Source organism: Aulonocara sp. 'chitande type north' Nkhata Bay, linkage group LG9 (genome assembly GCF_057382095.1).
Source record: "Aulonocara sp. 'chitande type north' Nkhata Bay isolate Kocher_YH1m ecotype deep benthic linkage group LG9, A_spYH_male_GT1.1, whole genome shotgun sequence".
NCBI classification, from domain to species: Eukaryota; Metazoa; Chordata; class Actinopteri; order Cichliformes; family Cichlidae; genus Aulonocara; species Aulonocara sp. 'chitande type north' Nkhata Bay.
This window is the reverse complement of record NC_141352.1, coordinates 19,959,556-19,981,071: the sequence shown is the minus strand read 5'-3', so window position 1 is coordinate 19,981,071 and position 21,516 is coordinate 19,959,556. Positions and strand designations below refer to the sequence as shown.

At 41.3% G+C, this 21,516-nt stretch overlaps 1 protein-coding gene across 1 annotated transcript in view; it reads right to left on the bottom strand.

Annotated features, from left to right (window-relative positions):
- LOC147322060 (sodium/hydrogen exchanger 9-like) overlaps positions 1-21,516 on the bottom strand; it is a 63,993-nt gene that overhangs the window by 30,472 nt on the left and 12,005 nt on the right. Inside the window, exons 6-12 of the mRNA XM_086306377.1 lie at positions 13,518-13,623; positions 11,195-11,333; positions 10,091-10,196; positions 7,342-7,430; positions 5,974-6,087; positions 2,305-2,416; positions 1,288-1,441 (exon numbers count right to left, since the gene is read on the bottom strand). Of these exons, the coding sequence (XP_086162503.1) occupies positions 1,288-1,441; positions 2,305-2,416; positions 5,974-6,087; positions 7,342-7,430; positions 10,091-10,196; positions 11,195-11,333; positions 13,518-13,623 (820 nt within the window). The remainder of the gene's footprint in view (positions 1-1,287; positions 1,442-2,304; positions 2,417-5,973; positions 6,088-7,341; positions 7,431-10,090; positions 10,197-11,194; positions 11,334-13,517; positions 13,624-21,516) is intronic.

Genomic DNA, 21,516 nt, shown 5'->3' with positions numbered 1-21,516 from the left:
GCAAATCTGCTCTCCATGGCACTGGCCGTCCTTTGGTTGCAACTCAGTGTCTCGCTCAAGGACACTTCAGTATGCGGAGTGGCTGAGGACTGAACTGCTTGATTAGTGGACAGCCAAATGCCTTAAAACGTTCGCAAAGCAGTTCAGCTTGTACCACACAAAAGAGGAGGGTTTGTGGATACAAATCCAGCACCCGGGGAGATCTCACACGGATACTGGCTCTTTCTCTGGTTCATAAACTGTAGAATTACAATTAAATGAAGCTTATTTGACTATAAAAGCTCAAATGAACAACTAGATTCAATTACAAAAGCCAATCTGCAATTCATTAGCAGCAGGTTAGCTCCAGGTTTTGCTTCTCATCACAAATTGTGCTGCTGTGTGTTTCAATTTCCCATCAAAGGAGCTTTTGGACCTACTGTACAGCTGGACTGACGCAATCCTACAAGCCAGATCTCATCCTAAGATCCTCAGGCACACATTTAGCTCTTCTTTACTTACTGTATATTCTTTTACTGTTTTGTTTTTTGTTGTTTTTTTGCCCTTGATCAACATTTGTTTATGGTTTATCTTTTCCACTTAACAAAATTTGTCCATATTCATCATTTTATTAATTTTTATTGAAGTGTCATTTATACTTGAAAATCAGGCCGTGTTCACTATTATGTACTTCCTATTATTATACCGAACACTTTGTTTTTAGTTGATTTGTAAGGATATCTTTCTTAGAGTTGCATCAAGCTGAAACCATGTACACCGCACAGACTTCTTTCACAGACTGTGGGAGTCAATTATACCACTGTGATCTGGGCCATAGATTACCCTTTAACAATATAAGTATCTAATTACCGCCTTGCATCCTTTACGCCTCTTCTGCGCTCTTTAATCATTATCACCCACTGGCCTTGATCGCAGTATACAGACTTTAAATCTTTCGATATGCGCGCCCATATATATATATATATATATGAGCACATATTTTACTATTATCTGTGTGGAGCACCTGTGCACTCCAGCTGTGCCAGTCACTAATGGAGGGCACGTTTGCACAAAGGCTGTGTGTGGATGGTGAGGAAGAAGAGGAGGGGGCTTCAGAATTCAAATGTGCTCCTTTTACAAAGAGCTGTTGTATTTTGAGAGAGAATACATGTGAGAGTCTAATTAAGTAAATTTGTGGGCACTGGCAGAACAAATGAAGAAGACACAGATGGGCAGATGGAGAGACAGGACGACAGGTCTTTCGCGCATCCCACTATCTGTATCACTCGACAAGGTGTTTGAACCAACCTGATGTCCAGACGCCGCAGCATGGGATCAGCAGCCGTACCAAGTACCCAGATGGTGAAGACAATCATCAGCAGGGTGGTGGTGAAGATGGTGTGACTCACTTCTTTAGCTGTGACTTTTACAGCCAGTCTAAAAGCCACAGCCCCCCTCAAACCTGAGGCAAGAGAAGACATTTCTGAGCAAACAGCTGGATTAATGCCTTCCATTAAACCACCAGATAACCATCTACCAACCAATTACACAGAAACTGAGCCAGTTAATAACTCTGTCAATGGGTAACAAATAACACCCTGACAGTCACTATCATTGACCACTTGCTGACCAGCAAATAGCCCTGAAACAAACTCCAAGATTGCTGTACAGTGGTGACATAATGCTTAAAGCCAAAACAATTCCCAGAGCAAATCCTTTTCTGCCACGAGAAAAAAAAGAAAGATGAGGGAGGTGATAGCGGCGACGGTGGGGGAGTTTTGAAAAATAGCAAAACAAGAGCTTTTTATAAAGAAACCTTACGTAAGACGTAAAGTGGGTCAGACAAGCAGAGAAACATGCTGCTGTGGCGCTACCCCACATCAAAGGTTCCCTTCTCCTGCATCATCAAATCATTCAGGGTGCCAACCGCTAGTCTCAGATACCTCAGATAAGTAAGACTAAGACTTCTATATATGCTTCCACTCACAGGTAACAAATAGATAAAAAGCTTCTTTAAAAAACATAAATCTCAAATTCAGACAGTATTGATTAATGCAAAAATTCTTCCTCCAACAAGGTGAATTATTCTAAACCCCGAGGTAGGTGCTGGTCTTTGTGTTCGCCTTAACTGACTTAATGCGCACACCAGCTCGCACTTGTTCCACAGAGGACACATTTTCTCAGCATCTCTACTCATGCCATTAGCTGCAGGCGAAGAGGAGAGTGGAATAATTAGAGCTTTCATGGGATAAATCAGGGTGAAAGTTTTCTTCTTCTCCCCCCCTTCTCTCGTAGCAAAAACAACAACTAGAATGAAAAGTGTACCTGCAAACATCATGAAGTGCTGGAACTTGCAAGGTATCTTGTTTGTGCGACCCAGGTTCAGCAGGAAAGATAAGGGGTAGATGTTGAATGCTCTTGAAATAAAGACGGACAGCTGTATGCATTGAATGCAGATTAAGGAGAACATTTATGAGACTTGCAGGTTTCACGGAAAGTTGATCATTCGGTCTTATACTGTCGAAAATCTGCCGGGGAATAAAAAAGTGCTGTAAATCACACTGGTTAACTGGATATCATTGATAAGTAATCACATTTTTTGCTCAATTTTCTGCATCCAGAAATAAATAAATGCAACACTGTGAGGTCAGGCTATAGACGTCCACCTGTGAATAACACTAAATATTACGCATGTGCGTAATATTTAGTCTCTGGATATTTTCCGTTTGGGATGAAAACACGGCAACGTGGCACCATGCCGAGGCATGAAGCCAATCAGGCTGCGCCAGCTGTCTCTGCCCTCCACACACACTTTGATGTCTCACGTAGGATGAGACTGAATGCTAAGTGTCCTGGGCAGAAGTTATCAAGATGATATCTGTACAATTACCAGGGAGATAGCTGCCATCCAGGATACACGTCACGTCATCGGTCATGCTTTTAGAAGAAGTTAGAAATACAGCCTCAGATCCTCTCATAGGTTTTTTTTCCCCTTTTTGATAGTCTGACGTAAGTTAAGGGTAAGCTGAGTGAACCAAAGTGAAGAGGGTTTGGAAAGCTCTTTGCTCTTAAAAAAGAAAAAAAAAGATCCTCTTTGAAATTTGTTGCATAAAAACTAATCTGTGCAGACAGGTAACCCTTCTTTGGTATCAGAAAGAGAAGGGATTTGAGTTTATCCTTAGTAAGTCTAAATATAACGGTATAAATAAAGGGACCAATATTTTAGGCAGGACACCTCGGCCTGACAGGGCTATTACTAAAACAGTACTCCCTCGCACCCTGCAGTCAATATTACATCTCACGCACCCTATGGATTTTCAAAAGCAATATCCTGCTCCCAAAAGCAGTCATTTTTCTTTATCAAAGGCCTCTGAGCTATTCGAATGGAGGTAATTAAGCACTTTCATCTCAGCCTAATTTCCAATAAAGCCTATCTCTATTGTCACTGGCAAAGGCTGCAAGCTACAGCGATTAAAATCTACAGCATAACCAAAGAGCGATTAACAGGGTGGAATCACTGGGGTTATTTCTTTTTCATAGACACTTTTAGAGCCGTAAAACTGGAAAACGACATCCACTTATTCATGTTTGTCCATCCGGTTGATCTTCCTGTATATGTAGATAGCTAGCCGGAGCTTTTTAAAACTGATTAAATTCCTGTGCACTTGTTCCCCACATTTCCTGACTTCCATCTAATGAAGGCGGATTGCCAAAAACACATTTTAAAGAAATCAGACCCAATGCTCAAATCATTTGTTTCTTTTCTTTCTTTCTTTTTTTGCTGGACATAAGAGTACTGGAATAAAGAATCTGCTCAGTCAACTATTTCTACGGCCCCTTTGACCCTATGGTAGAAGATGGATTGTAATAATAATTGCTGGCCATCTGGGCACTGGACTGTGAAAGAACAGCTCCTTGGAGTGCAGCCACTAGAGTCGCTCCTCCAGCATACACTATGGTCGTGCCAGCTCTCAGGAAAGGACAATTGTACAGCAAGCAGCCATCAGTCCATCACTGCCCAATCATTTCTCTCAGAAAGCAAAGCTGACGGATACAATAAAGCTTCTGAACACGAGACATCTGTTATGATAGTAAGATTTTTCTATTTATCATTAAAGAGCAGATCGTTTTTTGATAAGATGACTCGAGTTCTATCGCCATTGTACTCTGGTCTACAGAGGCTGCTGCCAGGGGAGAAACATATGCATCTCCTGCCTGTGATGGATTTCTTCCTGTATCATATTTGACACTATATGCAAAATATTAAATCTAGACAGAAGCTATGATCGTTGGATGTCTCCGAGCATATTTTTTTCAAAACCTGGCATTTATTTTTGATATCAACTGTGATTTTTTTCTGCTAAACAGCATAAACATCTAGATGTCAAGACTAGCTGATTAATGTAACAGCTTTTTGGTCTAATTTTAAACACTGTAAAGTGACAGAAAAGTAAGAAAAATGGCAAATTCTCTCATTTTCGTTGCTATAAGATAAACGTGAGGCGGCACGGTGGTGTGATAGTTAGCACTGATGTCTTACACCAAGAAGATTCAAATCAGCCAGGCAGCTTAGGGCTCGTTTGTGTAGCGTTTGCATATTCTCCTTCCCACAGTCCAAACACATTCATGTTAATTGGTGATTCTAAACTGGCTGTAGGTGTGAATGGTTGTCTGTCTCTCTGCATTAGCCCTAAAACTTGTCCGGGGTGGGGCTGCTTGCTCTACGATAGCTGGAATATTTTTGCTGATTAATTTTGTGCTTCGTTATTCACATTCACAATATGATTCATATTTGAAATGCAACCAATCAATATTTTCTCATTTTTGTGCAAAAGACAGAACAGAAAGCGTAAATCTTTACATCGTGTTAAAGATGCAGAAAAAGCTAAAACAGCGTCATCTTCAATCCGCTAAATGAAAGAACGGTAAGATTATTTTAACCCTCCTGCCATCCTTTAAAAAACTCACACCCATCACCCTAGGGACCATTCTCAGCCACGCCATAAAAAGACCATATATCCATATTTTATTCCACTTTAAATTAGCCAACCTTGTAAAACTACTTCTCCCTGAAATATTCATGTAAAGTTTTAATTATATTTTCGTTGTTTTAACCCTTCAAATCCCAGTGTTATTACATGAGCGCCCTGTGTTATAAGCCCCAAAAACCAAAAAACGAAACTAAATATTTCCACAAAAAACCAGTTGAAGTAATATGTGATTGTCATTATAAGTAGGCCTTTAGATGGACCAAAGATTGGCACCAACATACATTTTGACCTGCCATTATTTTTTTTGCATTTTTTTTGCAATTTAAAAATTAAAACTTCAAGGCCCTGAGTCTTCATTGACATCCAAGAAAAGAAGAAAAAATAAAATCATATGATGATAATTTGGGGTTGAAAAATAGCATTTATAATGGAAGTCAATGGGCAGAAAATGGTCCCCAGGGTGATGGGTGTGGGGATTTCTGCTGCTCAGCCATTTTAGGCTGATTTAAGGAATTCACACTGGAATATTAACATTGACAGGTAAAAACTACCCTGTGGCAAGTTTGGTTATATTCCACTGAACACAGTGGAAATGGCAGCCATTTAACACATAGCAGTGGCACAAAAAGGTCCCAAGAAGGCAGGAAGGTTAAACAGCAAAAAGATTTAAACAGTTTAATTACAGCGTTGCTAAAGAAAAACCAAACAAAAACATCAGTAACAATAAGAATCTGTAGAGATCTTGACTGCCGGAAACCAGCTGGATGACATTTGCAGAGCTCTCAAGATCACCGCCCCTCCCTCTCTCCCCCAAGGACTGGGGAAGTAACAGTATTGCAATGAGGTAGCAAGAAATACAACAGGATAACCAGTATGATCTACTAAATGACTTGTCATTAAACTAATAGGAGACAGAACTGAGTCCTATTCCTGAGATGGGAGTGGAATTCAGAAGCTGCACAACAGGGGGTAAAGTCCTCTGTCATACAGCAGAAAAGGATACAAGTGCCCCAGAAATGAAGTATGGTTCAAATTTATGGCAAGTGAACTTCAACAATATATATCCCATGTAGCCGAAGATGGAAATCTCCCCGAGGAAGTTGAAGACTTCAAAGAGCTGCAAATTATAAAAGGAATTGAGAGGATCATGAGAGAGATGTGTGTATGCTTGCTGTTAGAAACACATAAATCTATTTACAGAGTTTCATTCTGGGTATCTGCCTCCCCTTGAGGACAAATGGGCCAAACAAGCAGGGCACAAGTGAGTGTTTATGGTTAGGCCATATTAAGGTTAAGGTAGGGGTCAGAATCAGCCGAGCACTGAGTACACAATGAGTGACATCCTCTGAAAAAACAACTTTGTGTGCCGAAAGATGGCTGAAAGTGAAGTAGAGGAATGGATAAATAGCATTAGATCTGTACAAACACGACAAATCCAGTGTTTATGTTATTCCCTTTGAGGCGGCAGCTGCAAACATCTACAGCTCGAGGGCATAATGTGGTTTCCTGTAACAGCAGACATGTTCTTGTCATCATCTTTGTGTGAAATAATTTCATTTGAAGCGTACTGGGGATAAAACAGCACATCTTTAGGGACCCAAAAAGTCATATGCTAATGAATGAATTCTGCTTTTTATTAGAAGATTATTACAACTCATCGACTCAGGCTCCAGCTTGTCATGTTCTAAGCCAAGCTGAGGAACTTTGGTGTCATATACTGTTCATGCAATGGCATTAAAGAGATGATACAATTTCATTAACCATATTTTTTATTTCTTATATGATTTAGAGCTCTGGTTAAAAAAAAAAGATATCCAGCTGAATAAGTGCACTTTTTGGGGATCATAGAAAGAAAAGTATCGGTCCCACTAGCTATTCAACTACTGCCTGTATACACTCAATCACATTTTACCATAAGCTGCATGTATAAACCCTAAAAAATACAGATAGAGGCATTCTGCCAAGTGAACATGCTCTCCTGCATAGCCAGTCCACTTTATAGGCAGAGGCTTCAACTGTGCTGCCTTTTAGGAGTGTCTGTGATAAACAGTTAGCTGCACTATGGTGCTGATAATGAATAATAAATGCACAAATAAGTATATGTGTGTACTTCTGATTTGTTTTGCTCCTCTATGAAGCTTGCTGGCAAAGTGTGACAGTGTGCTAGCCTCCATCTGTGCTCAGCCTTTTAAGTAGATAGCTGGAGACTGATGTCCCACACGGACGCCCGCTGGACAACTGAGCACTAATGGCAATTAATGAGTGCGAACTGCAAATGCTGGCGACAAGAGTCATTCTACACAAACGAGAAGACTAAAAATGACTGTCAAGCAAAAGGAAAACAAGTTTCAGTTGCGCTCCGTTAACCCACCTGCTTGATCCTTGCCCTGCCCTCAGAGGACAAGTTGAGAACTGTGTACCTTGCCTGACTCAAGCCGCAAAACATCACTGCCACAATACCTGAAAGATAAACAATACTTCTGAAATGAATGAAAATTCAAAAATGATATAGCCCCCCCCCCCCCACCACCACCACCACCACCACCACCCCCCCAAACATCCACAGCATCTTCTAAATGTGAACATTTACATTTTGTGGACAAAGCTCATAGATGAGAATCCTGTCAACAGCAGGGAGTTGATAATGCGCCGGATCTGATCAGCTGAAAGTATGCAAAACCACTTATATGTGCATATATTAGTAATCAGGATGAGAGAATCTGTATGTTTGGGAGCTGCTTAACACACAGAGGCTTGAGACTTGTCACGCTGAGAATATGGTGTAGGAGGTTCTACCATCACAGGAGGATCATTTCTGAAAAGAGCTTTTGTCTCCATGGTTCAATCCATGTTTTTTTGTTAACAAGCCAGAGATGCCGACATTCAGAAAAAAGTGGGGAGATGAGGACAAAGATAAATTAAATAAAAGCACTGTTAGAGTAATTCATGTAAGCACTGGTTTATAACATCCAAAAATTAAGCCCTCCTGTGTGCAGCCACTCATATAAAAATTAACCGGATCAGACCAGCCCAACCTTGCATCCACCCACTCTCCTGGTTCCAATAAAAATGTGCTGCCCAAACCAACTCAAGCATATTTATATATCTGATAAAAACATTTACTTGTCCAGATACATGAGGCTCTGGAAACGATTAAAAAAAAAAGTTTTAAAAGTGATATAATCACAATCACAATGTCAGTTGCGTGGGAGGAGATACTAACAAAAAACAAATGCACGACAAGCAAAGTACAAAAAGGAAAGATGTACAGACAGCAGCCTCTGCTCCTAAGACAGAGGGTGGAGAGAGTGATTAGGCTCACAGGGGAGGCTGGTTGGACCAGAGAGCTAGAGTTTGAAGCACAAAGCATGAAAGGTGGGCTGCTGCCTCGCAGGACACGCTTGGTTCATTGCAGAAATTCGATTTCACATTTTAGCTTCCTTCGCATTGAGCGAATAACAGAAGGTGGAAAAATGTGAAACTGCTGCGATGGGTATAGCAATAGGTAGAAGACAGGGTTGGCTGTAATAAATATGGCAGCAGAGACAAAATAGCAGCTGTGGTTCAGACTGCTAAATTAAGCCAGTCCATTAGTCTCTCTTCACCATCCGCCTTTACATCGGGATGCTGACATGGACCTGCACTATGCTAGTTCCAGTAATGCTTGGTCAAAATATACCTCTTAGCATTGTGCAACGCCATCTAATGGAGCACGCCATCGTGGCAGATCTCATTTTGGTTCCATTTGGTTGGGGGCAACAACATCGTCCTTGGTTTACATAACACTGACAGAGATAACACATCACCTGTCTGCTGCATTAAGTCTCTTTCTAAGTCTTTTCCACACAGAGCACTTTGCAACAGATTAGATGCTTCTCATAATGAGCAGTTGTGAGGGGCATAAGATTAATGACAGCAGGGCTCCCTGCAAGGCTGAGGGTCATTAGACACACCCTCACTAAACTCTAGCAATTAACAGAGACAGAAAGAGCCTCGATTACCAAAGGACACCAGGGAGGACTCGCATCAGTCATTGCATTCTTTGGTATGATGTGCTGCCTCATCTCAAAGCGACCATTAAACGCCTTTACCGTTAATGCTGTATAGGGTATAGGGTACCATTCATCACCGAAACAGTAATTTTCACTACCTAGACAACAATATCAGCATTAAACTAGATTTTATAACAGTAAAGGTTTCAGGTCAAAACAAAGTATTAAAACCAGCCCAGGAAATGCATGTAGAAATATACTTCCACTAGAAAACTAGAGGCTCTGAGAATTACCGACTGAGGTTTTTCTGTGGTGCGACTCCCACACTGGGCAGTATTTAAAATGCGCTTTATAAACAGGGCATCTGGAATTTAATGGACAAAGGTCAAGCTTTTTCACTAAAACCATCTTCTCTGCCTCCACAGGCCACAGGGAGCAGTGCCAAGGAAGAGAGAGCATTAATACTAATGTGCGCTAATGTATACTCGACTTATATTTCAAAACAACATTACACCACATCAGTAAAGAAACAGAAGACAATTCTAGGCAGCAGAGTCGAGAAATGGTCTTTTCCAAACATGAGCTTGCAAAGATACGTCATTACTTTGACTTTCTTAAAGAGCAGCCACTCTGGGTAAGGACCTGTAAGTGGTGTCATCTCCAAACTAAAACTACAAGCGTTCTCAGGGAGAAGCAGCTATTTTAAAGTAAGAAGAATAGGACTGGTACTTCCAGTTGTCTGTGATGAGAAGATTCTTGGAACAATGCAAAACACTTTGTTGGTTAAAGAGTGCATCTGACTGAGAGATCACTGACTGTACAGGGAGTGTTGGTTGATTGACAAAAAAACCCAAAAAACTGAATCTTGTATGCAAGCAGGGAATTGTGCAGATGGTCATGACTGGACAGCAGTATGTGCGCACATTATTTCCAGGTTTTTGGAGTGTGAGTGGAAACAGAAAATGCCTTGAAGCCAGTCAAACAGATGCTGGGTGTCACTGATACTGTAGAGCAGTATGCGAGCCAGCGGGAGCAGTTGAGAAGAGACGCCTGAGGGGAGAAGGGCAGCTACCCAGAGCACTGACATGGCCACAGACACACAAACAACATAAGTCACACAGTGTTCACCTGATAGCCCACAGGCTTCAGCCGAGAGGTAGCTGCTCCAGGACAGCAAGAAGAAGACTGACGTTTCCAGCAGGGGATTTTCATGCAGCCGAGTGAATTTGGTGAGGTGAAATGAAAGTTAAAGATACATAAGATAATCATGAAGTATTTAACACTTTGCATCAGGCCAGGGTTCATATTGCAAATGCAGGACAAATTTCCCACTGTTGCACAAGTGCATTCCAGTGCTACAGTCTGGAGAAACTGTGGTACGCTGCCTGCAAAAATAAAGCAACTGCAAATAGTGCTCAACAAGCCAGGGGATCGCCCATACAGAGTAAACGCGGGCAGTGAGCTCCACTGTCCCACATCCCCTCCGGCAAAGCTTGGGTGCAAACCATAGAGCAATATTTTACACGGTGTTCTGGGCAAAACAGTAGGCACTAGAATTTTCATATTTCTGACAGCCACATAGAAAGAAACGAAGGGTAAGTTTGGCTACTGGAAATATTACAAAGTTAGGCCTGAAGGGTATTTAATAGGCTGCGCTTAAAATACTCCTCGGGCATGCAATAATAAAAATACACCTTCTTAAGCCTGATTGTTTTTGTAATTAATAAGGACAGGTGTGGTTATTAATTAAAAGATGAATGAGCAACTACACATCAAGGTGAATTTCTTTAACAAATAGCAGACACAAGAGCAGGATGCTGCTATGGTTAGCATCAGCAAAATCTAATAAATGCTCACTTTGTGGTTTGCCTACACCCAGAGATTAGTCACTGTAAATAAGAGCTGAGTCCTGGCCCAAACCCCTCATGACACATTCCCATTTTTCATCCTAAAGTCTAATTACTTGAAGATCAGAGAGAAACGCCGGACGACGGCGCAAGTTGAAACTTCATCATAGGCTATTGGCTTGATTGACGACCTCTCTGCAGCCATTAATGTCGCAGGAGCACTTTAGACTTTAGCTGCATCGCTTTTGTTGGTAAAAGTGGTACAGTAGGGGTTTGTTAGAGAAGCAATTATAGTGTTGAGGAACAGGATATACTGCGGCGGATGCTGAGGTGATAATTGAGTCTGGGGTGTAGAGGCAGAGATGGGACGGGATGAAAAGGATATGAGGGCTGTTATTACTGTGAAAATGAGACCTAAGAGGAAGGAGCCAATGAGCACTATGAGAAAAAAAACAAAGGCGTGGAGAAAGGCAGTGGGGTTGAAGAGGAGTCCTGCATTCATCTGGGTGTAGGTGGTGATGGCACTAGGAGAAACATGAAGCAAATGCAAACAGAGCCGTTATGGAACAAAAACAAGCCAGAGGCATAATTACAACAGAGACACTTTGATTGCTACAGATGCTGAGAATACAAATTTAAAAAAAACAAAAACGTTTATGACTCTGCAATAAGAACAGTCATCAGAAATATGACCAACTGGGTTCTTAGTGGAAAACAATGAGCATAAATTTACATTCTTATTATGCTGAGCTAAGTGCTATTTACTGGAGTCATTCCTTTTTTAGATTACATGGTTTCCCTTAGAACTTCCATCTTTTCCCGAAAAAGAAAAAAAAAAATATTAGGATTTTTTCTTTGTTTCAGAGACATCTCAGTGTAGTTAGTAAGAAACAAGTAAAAAAAAAAAAAAAAAAAAAAGATGGCAGCATTATTCACACTGCTATAAATATTTACTTTGTGAGAGGAAGGGAGGCCTCCATATGGAAGTCATTGAGCGCAAAAGAGGCCTCACAGGGAGGACAGAGGGAGGAAGAAATTGTGTGCATGTCTGTGTGTGGTGGGATGGAGGGGGTGCCTGTGGTAATGCAAGCCCAGACAAGCGACCAAGAGAGTGGCTGATGAACCAGTCTGCCTTTGTGGAATGACACAGTCTCTTTAGCCGGCAAAGACCCTCCCATGTACTCCCCCGTGGACTTAGATTGTTTTAAATGAAACACAAACTATGGAATCAGCAAAAACGGTAGCAAAGTGGCACTTGTTTTGTTTCCCTGCATTTAATGGGACCCAGAGCTACTGCTCACAGTAAAGAAACAAACACACCGCACACAGCATCTGGTAGCCACTCATATATACTGTAAGTATAAGATGTCTTATACTCCTACTAACATTAAAATAGTTTTGTTTCTGCAATTTCAGTACCATCAGGCTGGAATGAGCAAGCACACATCACAACAGGCCCTAATCTCTATAGCGGGAGGGGAAGAATCAGTCAAGCTATGGTAATGAGCTCAGCATGCTGAAAAGGGGAAATCTATTACCCCCCTCTCCTCCCTGAAAAGAAAGACTCCTGTGGTGCATTTGCCCACTAGTCAGTGATCAGAGTGACCTTCTGGAGACTGTAACTTCAGATGGTTTGGGCTGTTATCCCAGTTGAGATCCCAAGATGTTAAAGCAGGACCTGGCTGAATGGTGGCTGGGTCAGGGCTGCTGCAGCAGGACGTTTTGCGACTGTGAGATGGCACATCAGCGTAAGGTTGAGCTGCTCTGGGAGCTTGTTAAAATTCTAGTGCCAGGACCCTGCCTGGCTCACTAATAAGGGCCAGCTTTGTGCATGGGGCCAGGGCGACCGGCAGGCGAGTGACCAAGTCGAGTGAAAGGAGATGGCATGTAGGCTGGTCACGCCACTCTAAGAACAAACAGAACACTATCTGACTCTTTGTCTGGGAAGAATTGCAGGCTCCCTCCTCCACCGTACAATGTACACAATGCAACAATTTGCGCTCCCCTTCTAGGAATTGGCAAGCATATTTATTCAATTGGAAAGCGAGATGTCAGAATGTCAGGTTCTATATATTTGCATCAGTCTTTTTAAAGATAATAAGCACAGATGTTATCTCTCCTCCTGCTTTATTTGTGTGTCTGCCTGCTTGTCTGTGACTGTGGAGATGTGAGTTTTCGCCCCTCTCTGTCTCCGGCTTGCCATCTGCTTTCACATCTACACGACTAGCTCTGCTCACTAGCATTGTGTAAACAGAGCAGACAATGACAGCAATGTGCGAGGACAGAAGCATGCATAGTTTTGTAAAAAGCTGGAGAAAAGGGGAAAGAATTAAGCAAATGAAATGCATGGAGAATGCATGACTGCATCCTGGCTGCTCTGAGTTTCCAAGAATTTTGTGTTGTATTCTTCCAAAGTCAACATTAGCTATGATAACCAAGTTCGCAGCATGGGACTGTCTCTTTACTCTGGCATTAAGGACCTAAATGAGATGCTGATAGTGCTTGGGGCAACTCACTTATGCAGTTCGCTGCATAGTATTTAAGGGATTGTTGCTGTTTTCCTTAAAGCTGGCAGCACCCACTCAGGCTTCCTTCCTCCACATCCGCCCCCATAATGCCATTTGGAGAAGTCTGAGCACCCACGCAATTAAACCTTGAAATAGATTGCATTCTCAGGGCTTGGAGAAATACTAAAGCAAAATACTCACTGTGTCAGGACGATGGCAACGGCATCATTCAGGACACTCTCGCCAAACAGCAGCATGTGCAGATCCAAGTCCACACGCAGATCTGATAACAGGCCAAGGACTGAGACTTTAAAAAAGAAAGAAAAACAAAACAGGAGAAGTGTTGCTATTAATGGCTGCAGGAAGTAGAGCAACTTGAAAAAGAAAAAGAAAAACTACTCAGTTAATTACACAGCAGAAGTGTCCTCCAGTATCTCCTGTGCTATTACAAAGAAGAGAAAGTACAAGAATTAATAAGTAAGCTGACAAAAAACTACAGTATGACGACAGCAGCGGGATAAAGATTTTGACAACTGGGCAAACTAAGCAAAGATTTGTTCAAGCTAAACAGGATGTAGAAATTACACAATGACTTGGGAAAGATAATATCTATGTTTGTTAATGATACATGAACAAATTAAGCGCATTGCTCATCATAATCTTTTTTCCCCACTGTAACAACTGGAAATTGGAGTATGAAAGAAAAATGCAAAGTTTAACATAAGTGGAACGTTACATTTCTTTGTTTTTTAGGATCCAAGCATTGAGTGATGTGAGGCTTTTGGAGTGCTACACATGTTTGAAAACTCATGAAACTTTACATTATGTGAGTGGGCCTTAGCAAGAGAAAGACCCTTTAAAGTGTAAGTAACCAACATGCGATATTTCTTATCTACATGCATGAAATTATGCAGCCACTTTTAATATTCAATGAAATAAAAACAGATTCTTAGATACATGCGTAAACCCAATAGGAAGCCTACCATTTTTAGTTTCCCCCTTTCCATAGACTCTACTCTACCCAGCTGCCCACCAAGAATGAAATGATCAGTTTTTACGATGTATCCTGTGATGATTAAGGTTAAGCCTTTTGAGTTGTAACCGAATAGTGTGTCATTTTCATGGTCCAATGATGAGTTTGGATGTTTTGCTACAAATTATAAAGTTGTTGTATCTCCAATATAAATACTTCAATCTGCCTTAAACTTCCTATACTGTTTAATAGTCTCAAACATGACAAGCATTGCTTTTACATTACATTGAAATGGGCAATCTGCATATAGTAATGGTCTAAATCAACATGACATACAGTTACTTGGTGTTCTCTAATGCTACATCATGGACACAATGCATATTGTTTTACAAAAAGAAAAAGAAAATTATTTAATTATTATAATTTTATCATAGTTTTTGGCCTATATTGTGTCACTGGATCAATCACCTATACATTACAGTTATGGGAAAATGTAGACTGTCTTTCAATTCTAAGGTTTTATGTAACTGAACATAACAAATATAATCTGGTCTTCCCAGGACTTAAAGTTTATGGCAGTACAAGTAGAAAAATATTGAACTGAAACATGAAGCATGGCGTGTTTGGAAGGCTTGTAATGTGACAGCACGGCTTACGTTTGCAAAGTTGCATCTGGACAAACCACAAAACATCTGCAACGATAACCTTTGGACAGCTGAGACCAAAGTAAAGACATATTGTACAACAGTGGTCACCAACCTTTTCTGCGCCACGGACCGGTTTAATATCAGACAACATTTTCATGGACCGGCCTTTAAGGTGTCTTAGATAAAGACAAAAAAATAAAATGATACCACCAAGACGAAAACAGTGGTATTTTTTCACTGTGTAATTGTGTAACTTTATTAGCAGCGTCCTCCTGAAATGCACCAACAACATTGAGAGTAACATCCTCCTCTCTGCCCCTTAATGCTCTCTGGTTGCTATGGTAACTTGTAAATATTTCTTTCAAAATAAGGCTCACAACTACAACACGGGGGGAAAAAAAACACCCAGGGAAACAGAGTTAACGATAAAAACCCTGAAAACCATAAATTTCATACCCGAGCCTCAACTCTTACGGCCTGGTACCAAACGACTCACAGACCAGAACCGGTCCGTGGCCCGGGCATTGGGGACTGCTGTTGTACAGTCCCACGTTTGTTGACAACAAAACACAACACATCGGCATCAACACCATACTCTACCAACTCTCAAGCACAGCAATAACCAGTATTTAAGTTATTGCTTGTAAAGTTGGTTCTTTAAACTACTGAGTCATCAGGCATAGTTTAATAATCTGATTCTACATGTTGACTTAGTGTTTGTTAAATGAACAATGGATGATACAATACAATACAGTTTTATTTATATAGCACGTTTAAAAACCTGAAGGCAGACCAAAGTGCTTCACAGTTATTAGGGGAGAAAGAACATTCAAGTCAATAACAGGGTACAGATCAGGCACTAGCACAGACAGAATGGAGGCACCAATAGACCAGAAGAGTTAAATAAAATTGGTATCAAACCCCAATACAGAAAGAAGGAAGGTCAGATCGTGAATACAAAATATCTACTAAGAAGATAAAAACAGCAGTAAAATTAATAATAAAACAATAAATTTAATATAAAGTTTAAAAAGGGTATTAACTGGTCAGGAAAGCCAGGTCAAATAAGAATGCTTTCAATCTTGATTAAAAGGATTGGATAGAGTCCAAGGCACGAATAGAAGCAGGGAGGCTGTTCCAAAGGTTGGGTGCAGCTGAAGCAAAGGCACGATCACCTCTGGTCTTCAGTCTAAACTTAGGTTGGGCCAGGAGTAATTGATCTGATGATCTTAATGCACGACAAGGAGTGTACAAATTGAGGAGGTCGGTGAGGTAACTGGATGCAATATTATTCAGGATTTTAAAAGTGAGTAGCAAAATTTTAAACTCAATGCGATATTTGATAGGTAACCGGTGTAGATCAACAAGAGCTGGAGTAATAGGATCAGATTTTCTGGCTCCAGTAAGAAGGCGAGCCACAGCATTCTGAAGCTGCAGCCTTCGATGAGAGAAGGCTTGGAGACCACAGTAGAGAGAATTGCAATAGTCTAACCAGGAGGTCACAAAAGTGTGGATAAGTTTTTCCAGGTCCCTGTGTGGTATATAATGCTTAGCTTTAGAAATCCGGCGCAATTGAAAGAAGCCAGATTTAACTACAGATGACACTTGGTCAAAGGAGCTTGCAAAGAAAGGCGTCCGGACTTCTTTAAGTTGCTTGAAGACGTTTCACCTCTCATCCGAGAAGCTTCTTCAGTTCTAAGGTCAAATGGTGGGGAGTCCCAGATTTAAACCTAGTGGGAGTGACCCCCCACAGAGGGACAAAAGGACCCCTGATGATCCTCTAATCGCCTGAGCCAAGGTGTGAAACTGGGTGTGGGTCCCAATCAGCCAGAGTTTCGGGTGAGTTCATTGTGAAACCTGGCCCCACCTTATCATGCGAATTCCTGAGATCAGATGGCCCAGGATGTGAGTGGGCGTTAAGGCGTCTGGGAAGGGAACTCAAAACTGGATTATAGATGGCAGAGAGTTGGTGTCGTAAACCACCGCCTCTGTTCAAAGATGGTCGCTCATAGTGGACATAGATGGCTTCTTTCACTCCTCTTTCAAACCATCTGTCCTCTCTGTCCAAAATGTGAACATTGGCATCCTCGAAAGAGTGTCCTTTATCCTTAAGATGCAGATGGACTGCTGAGTCTTGTCCTGTGGAGGTGGCTCTTCTGTGTTGGCTCAGGCGATTAGAGGATCATCAGGGGGTCCTTTTGTCCCTCTGTGGGGGGTTACTCCCACTAGGTTTATATCTGGGAGTCTCCACCATTTGACCTTAGAACTGAAGAAGCTTCTCGGATGAGAGGTGAAACGTCTTCAAGTAACTTAAAGAAGTCCAGACGCCTTTCTTTGCAAGCTCCTTTGACTACGATGACCTGGATGACTGAGAACCTTCACAGCCATACAGATGACACTTGCTTATCGAGCTTAAAGGAGCTGTCCAAGTAGACACCCAGGTTACGTATAGAATCAGAGAGAGAGTTAGCAGCAGGGCAACAAGCTGGTCGAACACCATAACTTCAGTTTTTTTCTCATTTAAAATGAGAGAATTATCTGACAGCCAATCTTTGACCTCTCTCAGGCAATCGAACAGGAAGTGCAGTGATGCTGACAGATCATCAGTCAGTTGACAATAAATTTGAATGTCATCAGCGTAAAAGTGATAAGAAATATTGTATTTTTCAAATATGCAGCCCAAGGGTAGCATATACAAAGAGAATATTAAAGGGCCCAATGGCAAATTAGTTTCAGCACAAACCAAATAAACAAATAGTTTTACAAAAATTACATTCATTTATGCCAAAGTTTAAAATCTCAAACATGAAAATCATGTTTAAATTTGAAATCCACTTACAATATAATTGAAACAAAGTCCAGAACCGTGTCTGTGTGTTTCATGGGCCACATTTCCTGTGTTTAAAAGACATAATATACAACATTGCTGGTTTGCTGGGAGGAGTAGTGAGAGTAGACATATGAAAGACTGAATTTCTTGACATGATTCAGATACACTTAGCCACTCACAGTTACCAGCTGCTACAATTACTTGTATCCTTTTTTTTTAGAGCTGCAGGTGTTGCTGTTTCATATCATACTCATTTTCAGTGACCGTGAATATACATCGACATACACTCTTTAGCTTGAGGCATTAATACAGTTTTCACTACAGAGAGCGATAACAACTAGGTTACTGGGAATCAGAGGAGGCTGGCTGTGAAAAAAGATAAGATTGTGTGGTGCTTTAAATAAAAGATTAACTCACTGCTAGAAAAAACTGCTACCTGAATATACTGTTTATACTGACCCTGCTGGCAGCTTTGAGCTTGTCTGTCCCTCCCTGAACTTTATTCCGGTTGAAGAGCTTTTGAGCATCTCAACAGGAACCAGACAACTTCAGATCTTTTTCATTTTGAACTCACAGGTTGACTGATTACTACGCTTCGGTACACTGTGCTTAATTCCCCAATGCGCAGTGTACTTACAGGTTGCAGTGGAGATTTTCCTGCATTTAAATGGATATGTTGAGCATTGAATTATAACTTGTGATGCAAGCTTGGAGCATGTTGAATGTTTAATGTTGAATGCATAGCTCCAACTGGCAGTTGTGGTAAGGGGAAAAAGGGGGAGGATGGGGGGCAGGTTTTACATTAAAGTAGTTATGAAATAAGTAAGACTTGAAGTAAAAGAAGGAAATTTTTGGAGGACAAGTACCGACTCATCTGTCAGACTAAAATGAAAGATTTGCCACAATTATGGGATAAACTCCCATAAATGGGAGAAAATGAAGGTGAATACAATGACAGCGTGCATGCATGAATGAGCATTCTCCCAAATGGTGAGTTGTAGGGAAATTCAGCAACGCCTTAATGGCTTGTCTCACCACTCTCCCTTTCTCTTTAGATAGTGAACTCCTGACCACTGAGCTTTACTGAGGTGAGAGACACCTGTCATTCTGTGCCCATTTTCATTGGATTTTTTTGGTGACTTATTGGATATGTTGTCAGTATGCTCTTGGATGAATTATGGAAGGTTGTCCATTACTTTCAGTGTTCTCTATTTTTTACTCTTGTCTTCTCCATCTGTATATATTTGTTTCCTGCTCTTTAACATATGCCTAGCTGCTGGAGCTACTCTCCCAGTCTATCACAGGACTTATGGCTCCTGTTTGTACTGGTACCACTTTGGACCCTTCATATTTGTTTCGGTTGATTCTTTAACCCCTCTCAGTCTTCCTTATAGTGCTGTCACATGGGATTCCCACATCTATTACCGCTGTCCTCTTCTGCTCCTCGTCAACTACTACTGTGTCTGCTTGTTTGGTTGGCAGCTGCTTGTGAATCTGGAACTTAAAATTCCATAAGATCTCTTTTTCTAAACCACTTCTGGTGGTGCGTTCCATCAGTGCTCGAGGAAGTCTGACCCACAGTCAGCACAGATGCTCCTGGACACTATCCTAGGCACTTTTAATTCCCCTGTGTGCTTGTTGATCTTACATATTACAACTACTGTCTGGATTTAGTGGCATCTTTACTGTTCTGTTGCATCAGGTGTGTTCTGACGTCACCATGTGTCACCACCACTGTGCTATCCCTTAGGCCTTTTCTAGTGACTGGCAGTATTTGTTGATGCCAGCCAGTTTCTTTGAATGATACTTCAAGAAAGAGACATTTAGGCAATATCTTTGGGAAAATCGGTATTTAGTTGTGGTTGGTTTCCTTTCATCCTCATCACAGCTCTAATTTGCTCAAGGGATCATGAGCAGGAAAAGAACGGTCCTATATGTCTGCCATCCCGCCTTCTGGTCACGCCACCGTTTTAGTCCTGATTGCTTCCCCTCATTCCCACAATGCAGCAACACTTATACAATCAGTGAGCAGATCCTGCTGAGGTAGATCGGTGAGTCGATGCCTCTTTCACTCCTGGGTTACAGCTTGAAATCATGTAAACCCTGTAGGTGGCTGTATTTGTATCAGCAAGAGAACGGCTCATAACACACACAGATTTTTTTTAAGAGCCTTAGTAAAAATTCTTTATGAGATTTATGAAATCTGGCTTGCAGGAATCCTAATTTCTCATATCATTTGTGAGGAAATTCATATCGGTGGTGAAAAATACTAATAAACTGATTATTTACTTATTATTTAGCCAAACCCGTCTCAACACAGCATCAGCTGACTTGAACTCCACGGTGAGTTTACGAAGAGTAAATATCACATAGAAGATGCTGAGCATATGAATGAGCACATGCACACACAGCATCCTCAGCTCAGCAGGCGACTAAGTGTCGACACTGAGTGACAGGCAGAATACTGACACTGAAGAGATAGTGACATGCCTAGTAGCTCCAGACTTCCAGACACCTCAAGTATCTCCTGCAAGATATCAGCTCTAGAATTGGTTCAATTACAGTAGATTAGATTACAGTGTTTTACATGAGATGCAGAGATAGGTGCACAAACTGACAGACTGATATAAACAGATAAATGCAGGCATCTAATAATGGACAGTAGTAACTGCCAGAGAAGAAGTCAGGCCAGGTTCCAAACAAGGAAAACAAAATTATCATAACAAAAAACAATGTCAGATATGAGGAAAGACAACACAAATGCGGAGTCATAAACATACACATGCAAGGACATGTGCAATTCTGAAGGCCGGACATTATCATATTCAAAACAATAACAACTCCTGGTGGATTAGTATTCCACTTGTTGATTTCAAAATGCAAAAATAGTACTCTGAGTTAGTGATGGAAACATTCTGATGTGGAAAAAGAGCCAAGGACGATTGCTAAGTTTTGCCCTGTGAACACACAGACCAGCGGTGGCAGGACAGCAAGGATACGACCAGACTGACAATACGAGCGGTGGCCAGAGAGCGGCCTCAGGACTTGTTTTGACAGATCTGGCTCTTTGGTGTTTGACAGGTTTAAAGCTCTTTCTGGTTGGGGGAAATCCTTTATCTGGAGAGTGTGGGGTAGGCCCTGGAATAAGGATTGCTCCGTCTCCCTGCTTCCATAATGCCTGGCCGATGACAGTATGTCATGCACTCCTCACACTCCAACACTAAAGGGAAAAAAATAAAAACACCCACCCTCGCCGCACACACTCACACTCACAAGGTGCTGGTTGGCTGTGTTGTCATGGAAACTCCATCCTACAGCTGTCAAGTGTTCATCAGTTTCCACAGCAACACCATAAGGTAGAGAGCCTAGACAATTATTTCAGACATAATACAGTTGAAAGGGTCGAAGGGAGCTTTATTGGGTCAAATTACCCATTGCTGAGTTTTAGCAGAGGCAAAGCTTGCGACCATCTTAGTCAGAAAGCATGGGATTTGCTTGCTGATTTGACCAAATTAGGCAGATATAATACTCAAAGAGATGACGGATTAGGAAGGAGATAACAGGCAACAGGGAATTACTATAATCTCCCCAGCTCAGTAAAAAAAAACACCCAAAACTGAGGCTTTATAACGGTTTCATTTCAAGTTGGACTGAACAAGTTAACTAAGGTTCTCAGTGTATGTTTACATCTTTAAAATGCACATCAATTTGCTATGCTTATACTGATAATATAAAAACAACCAACCAAAA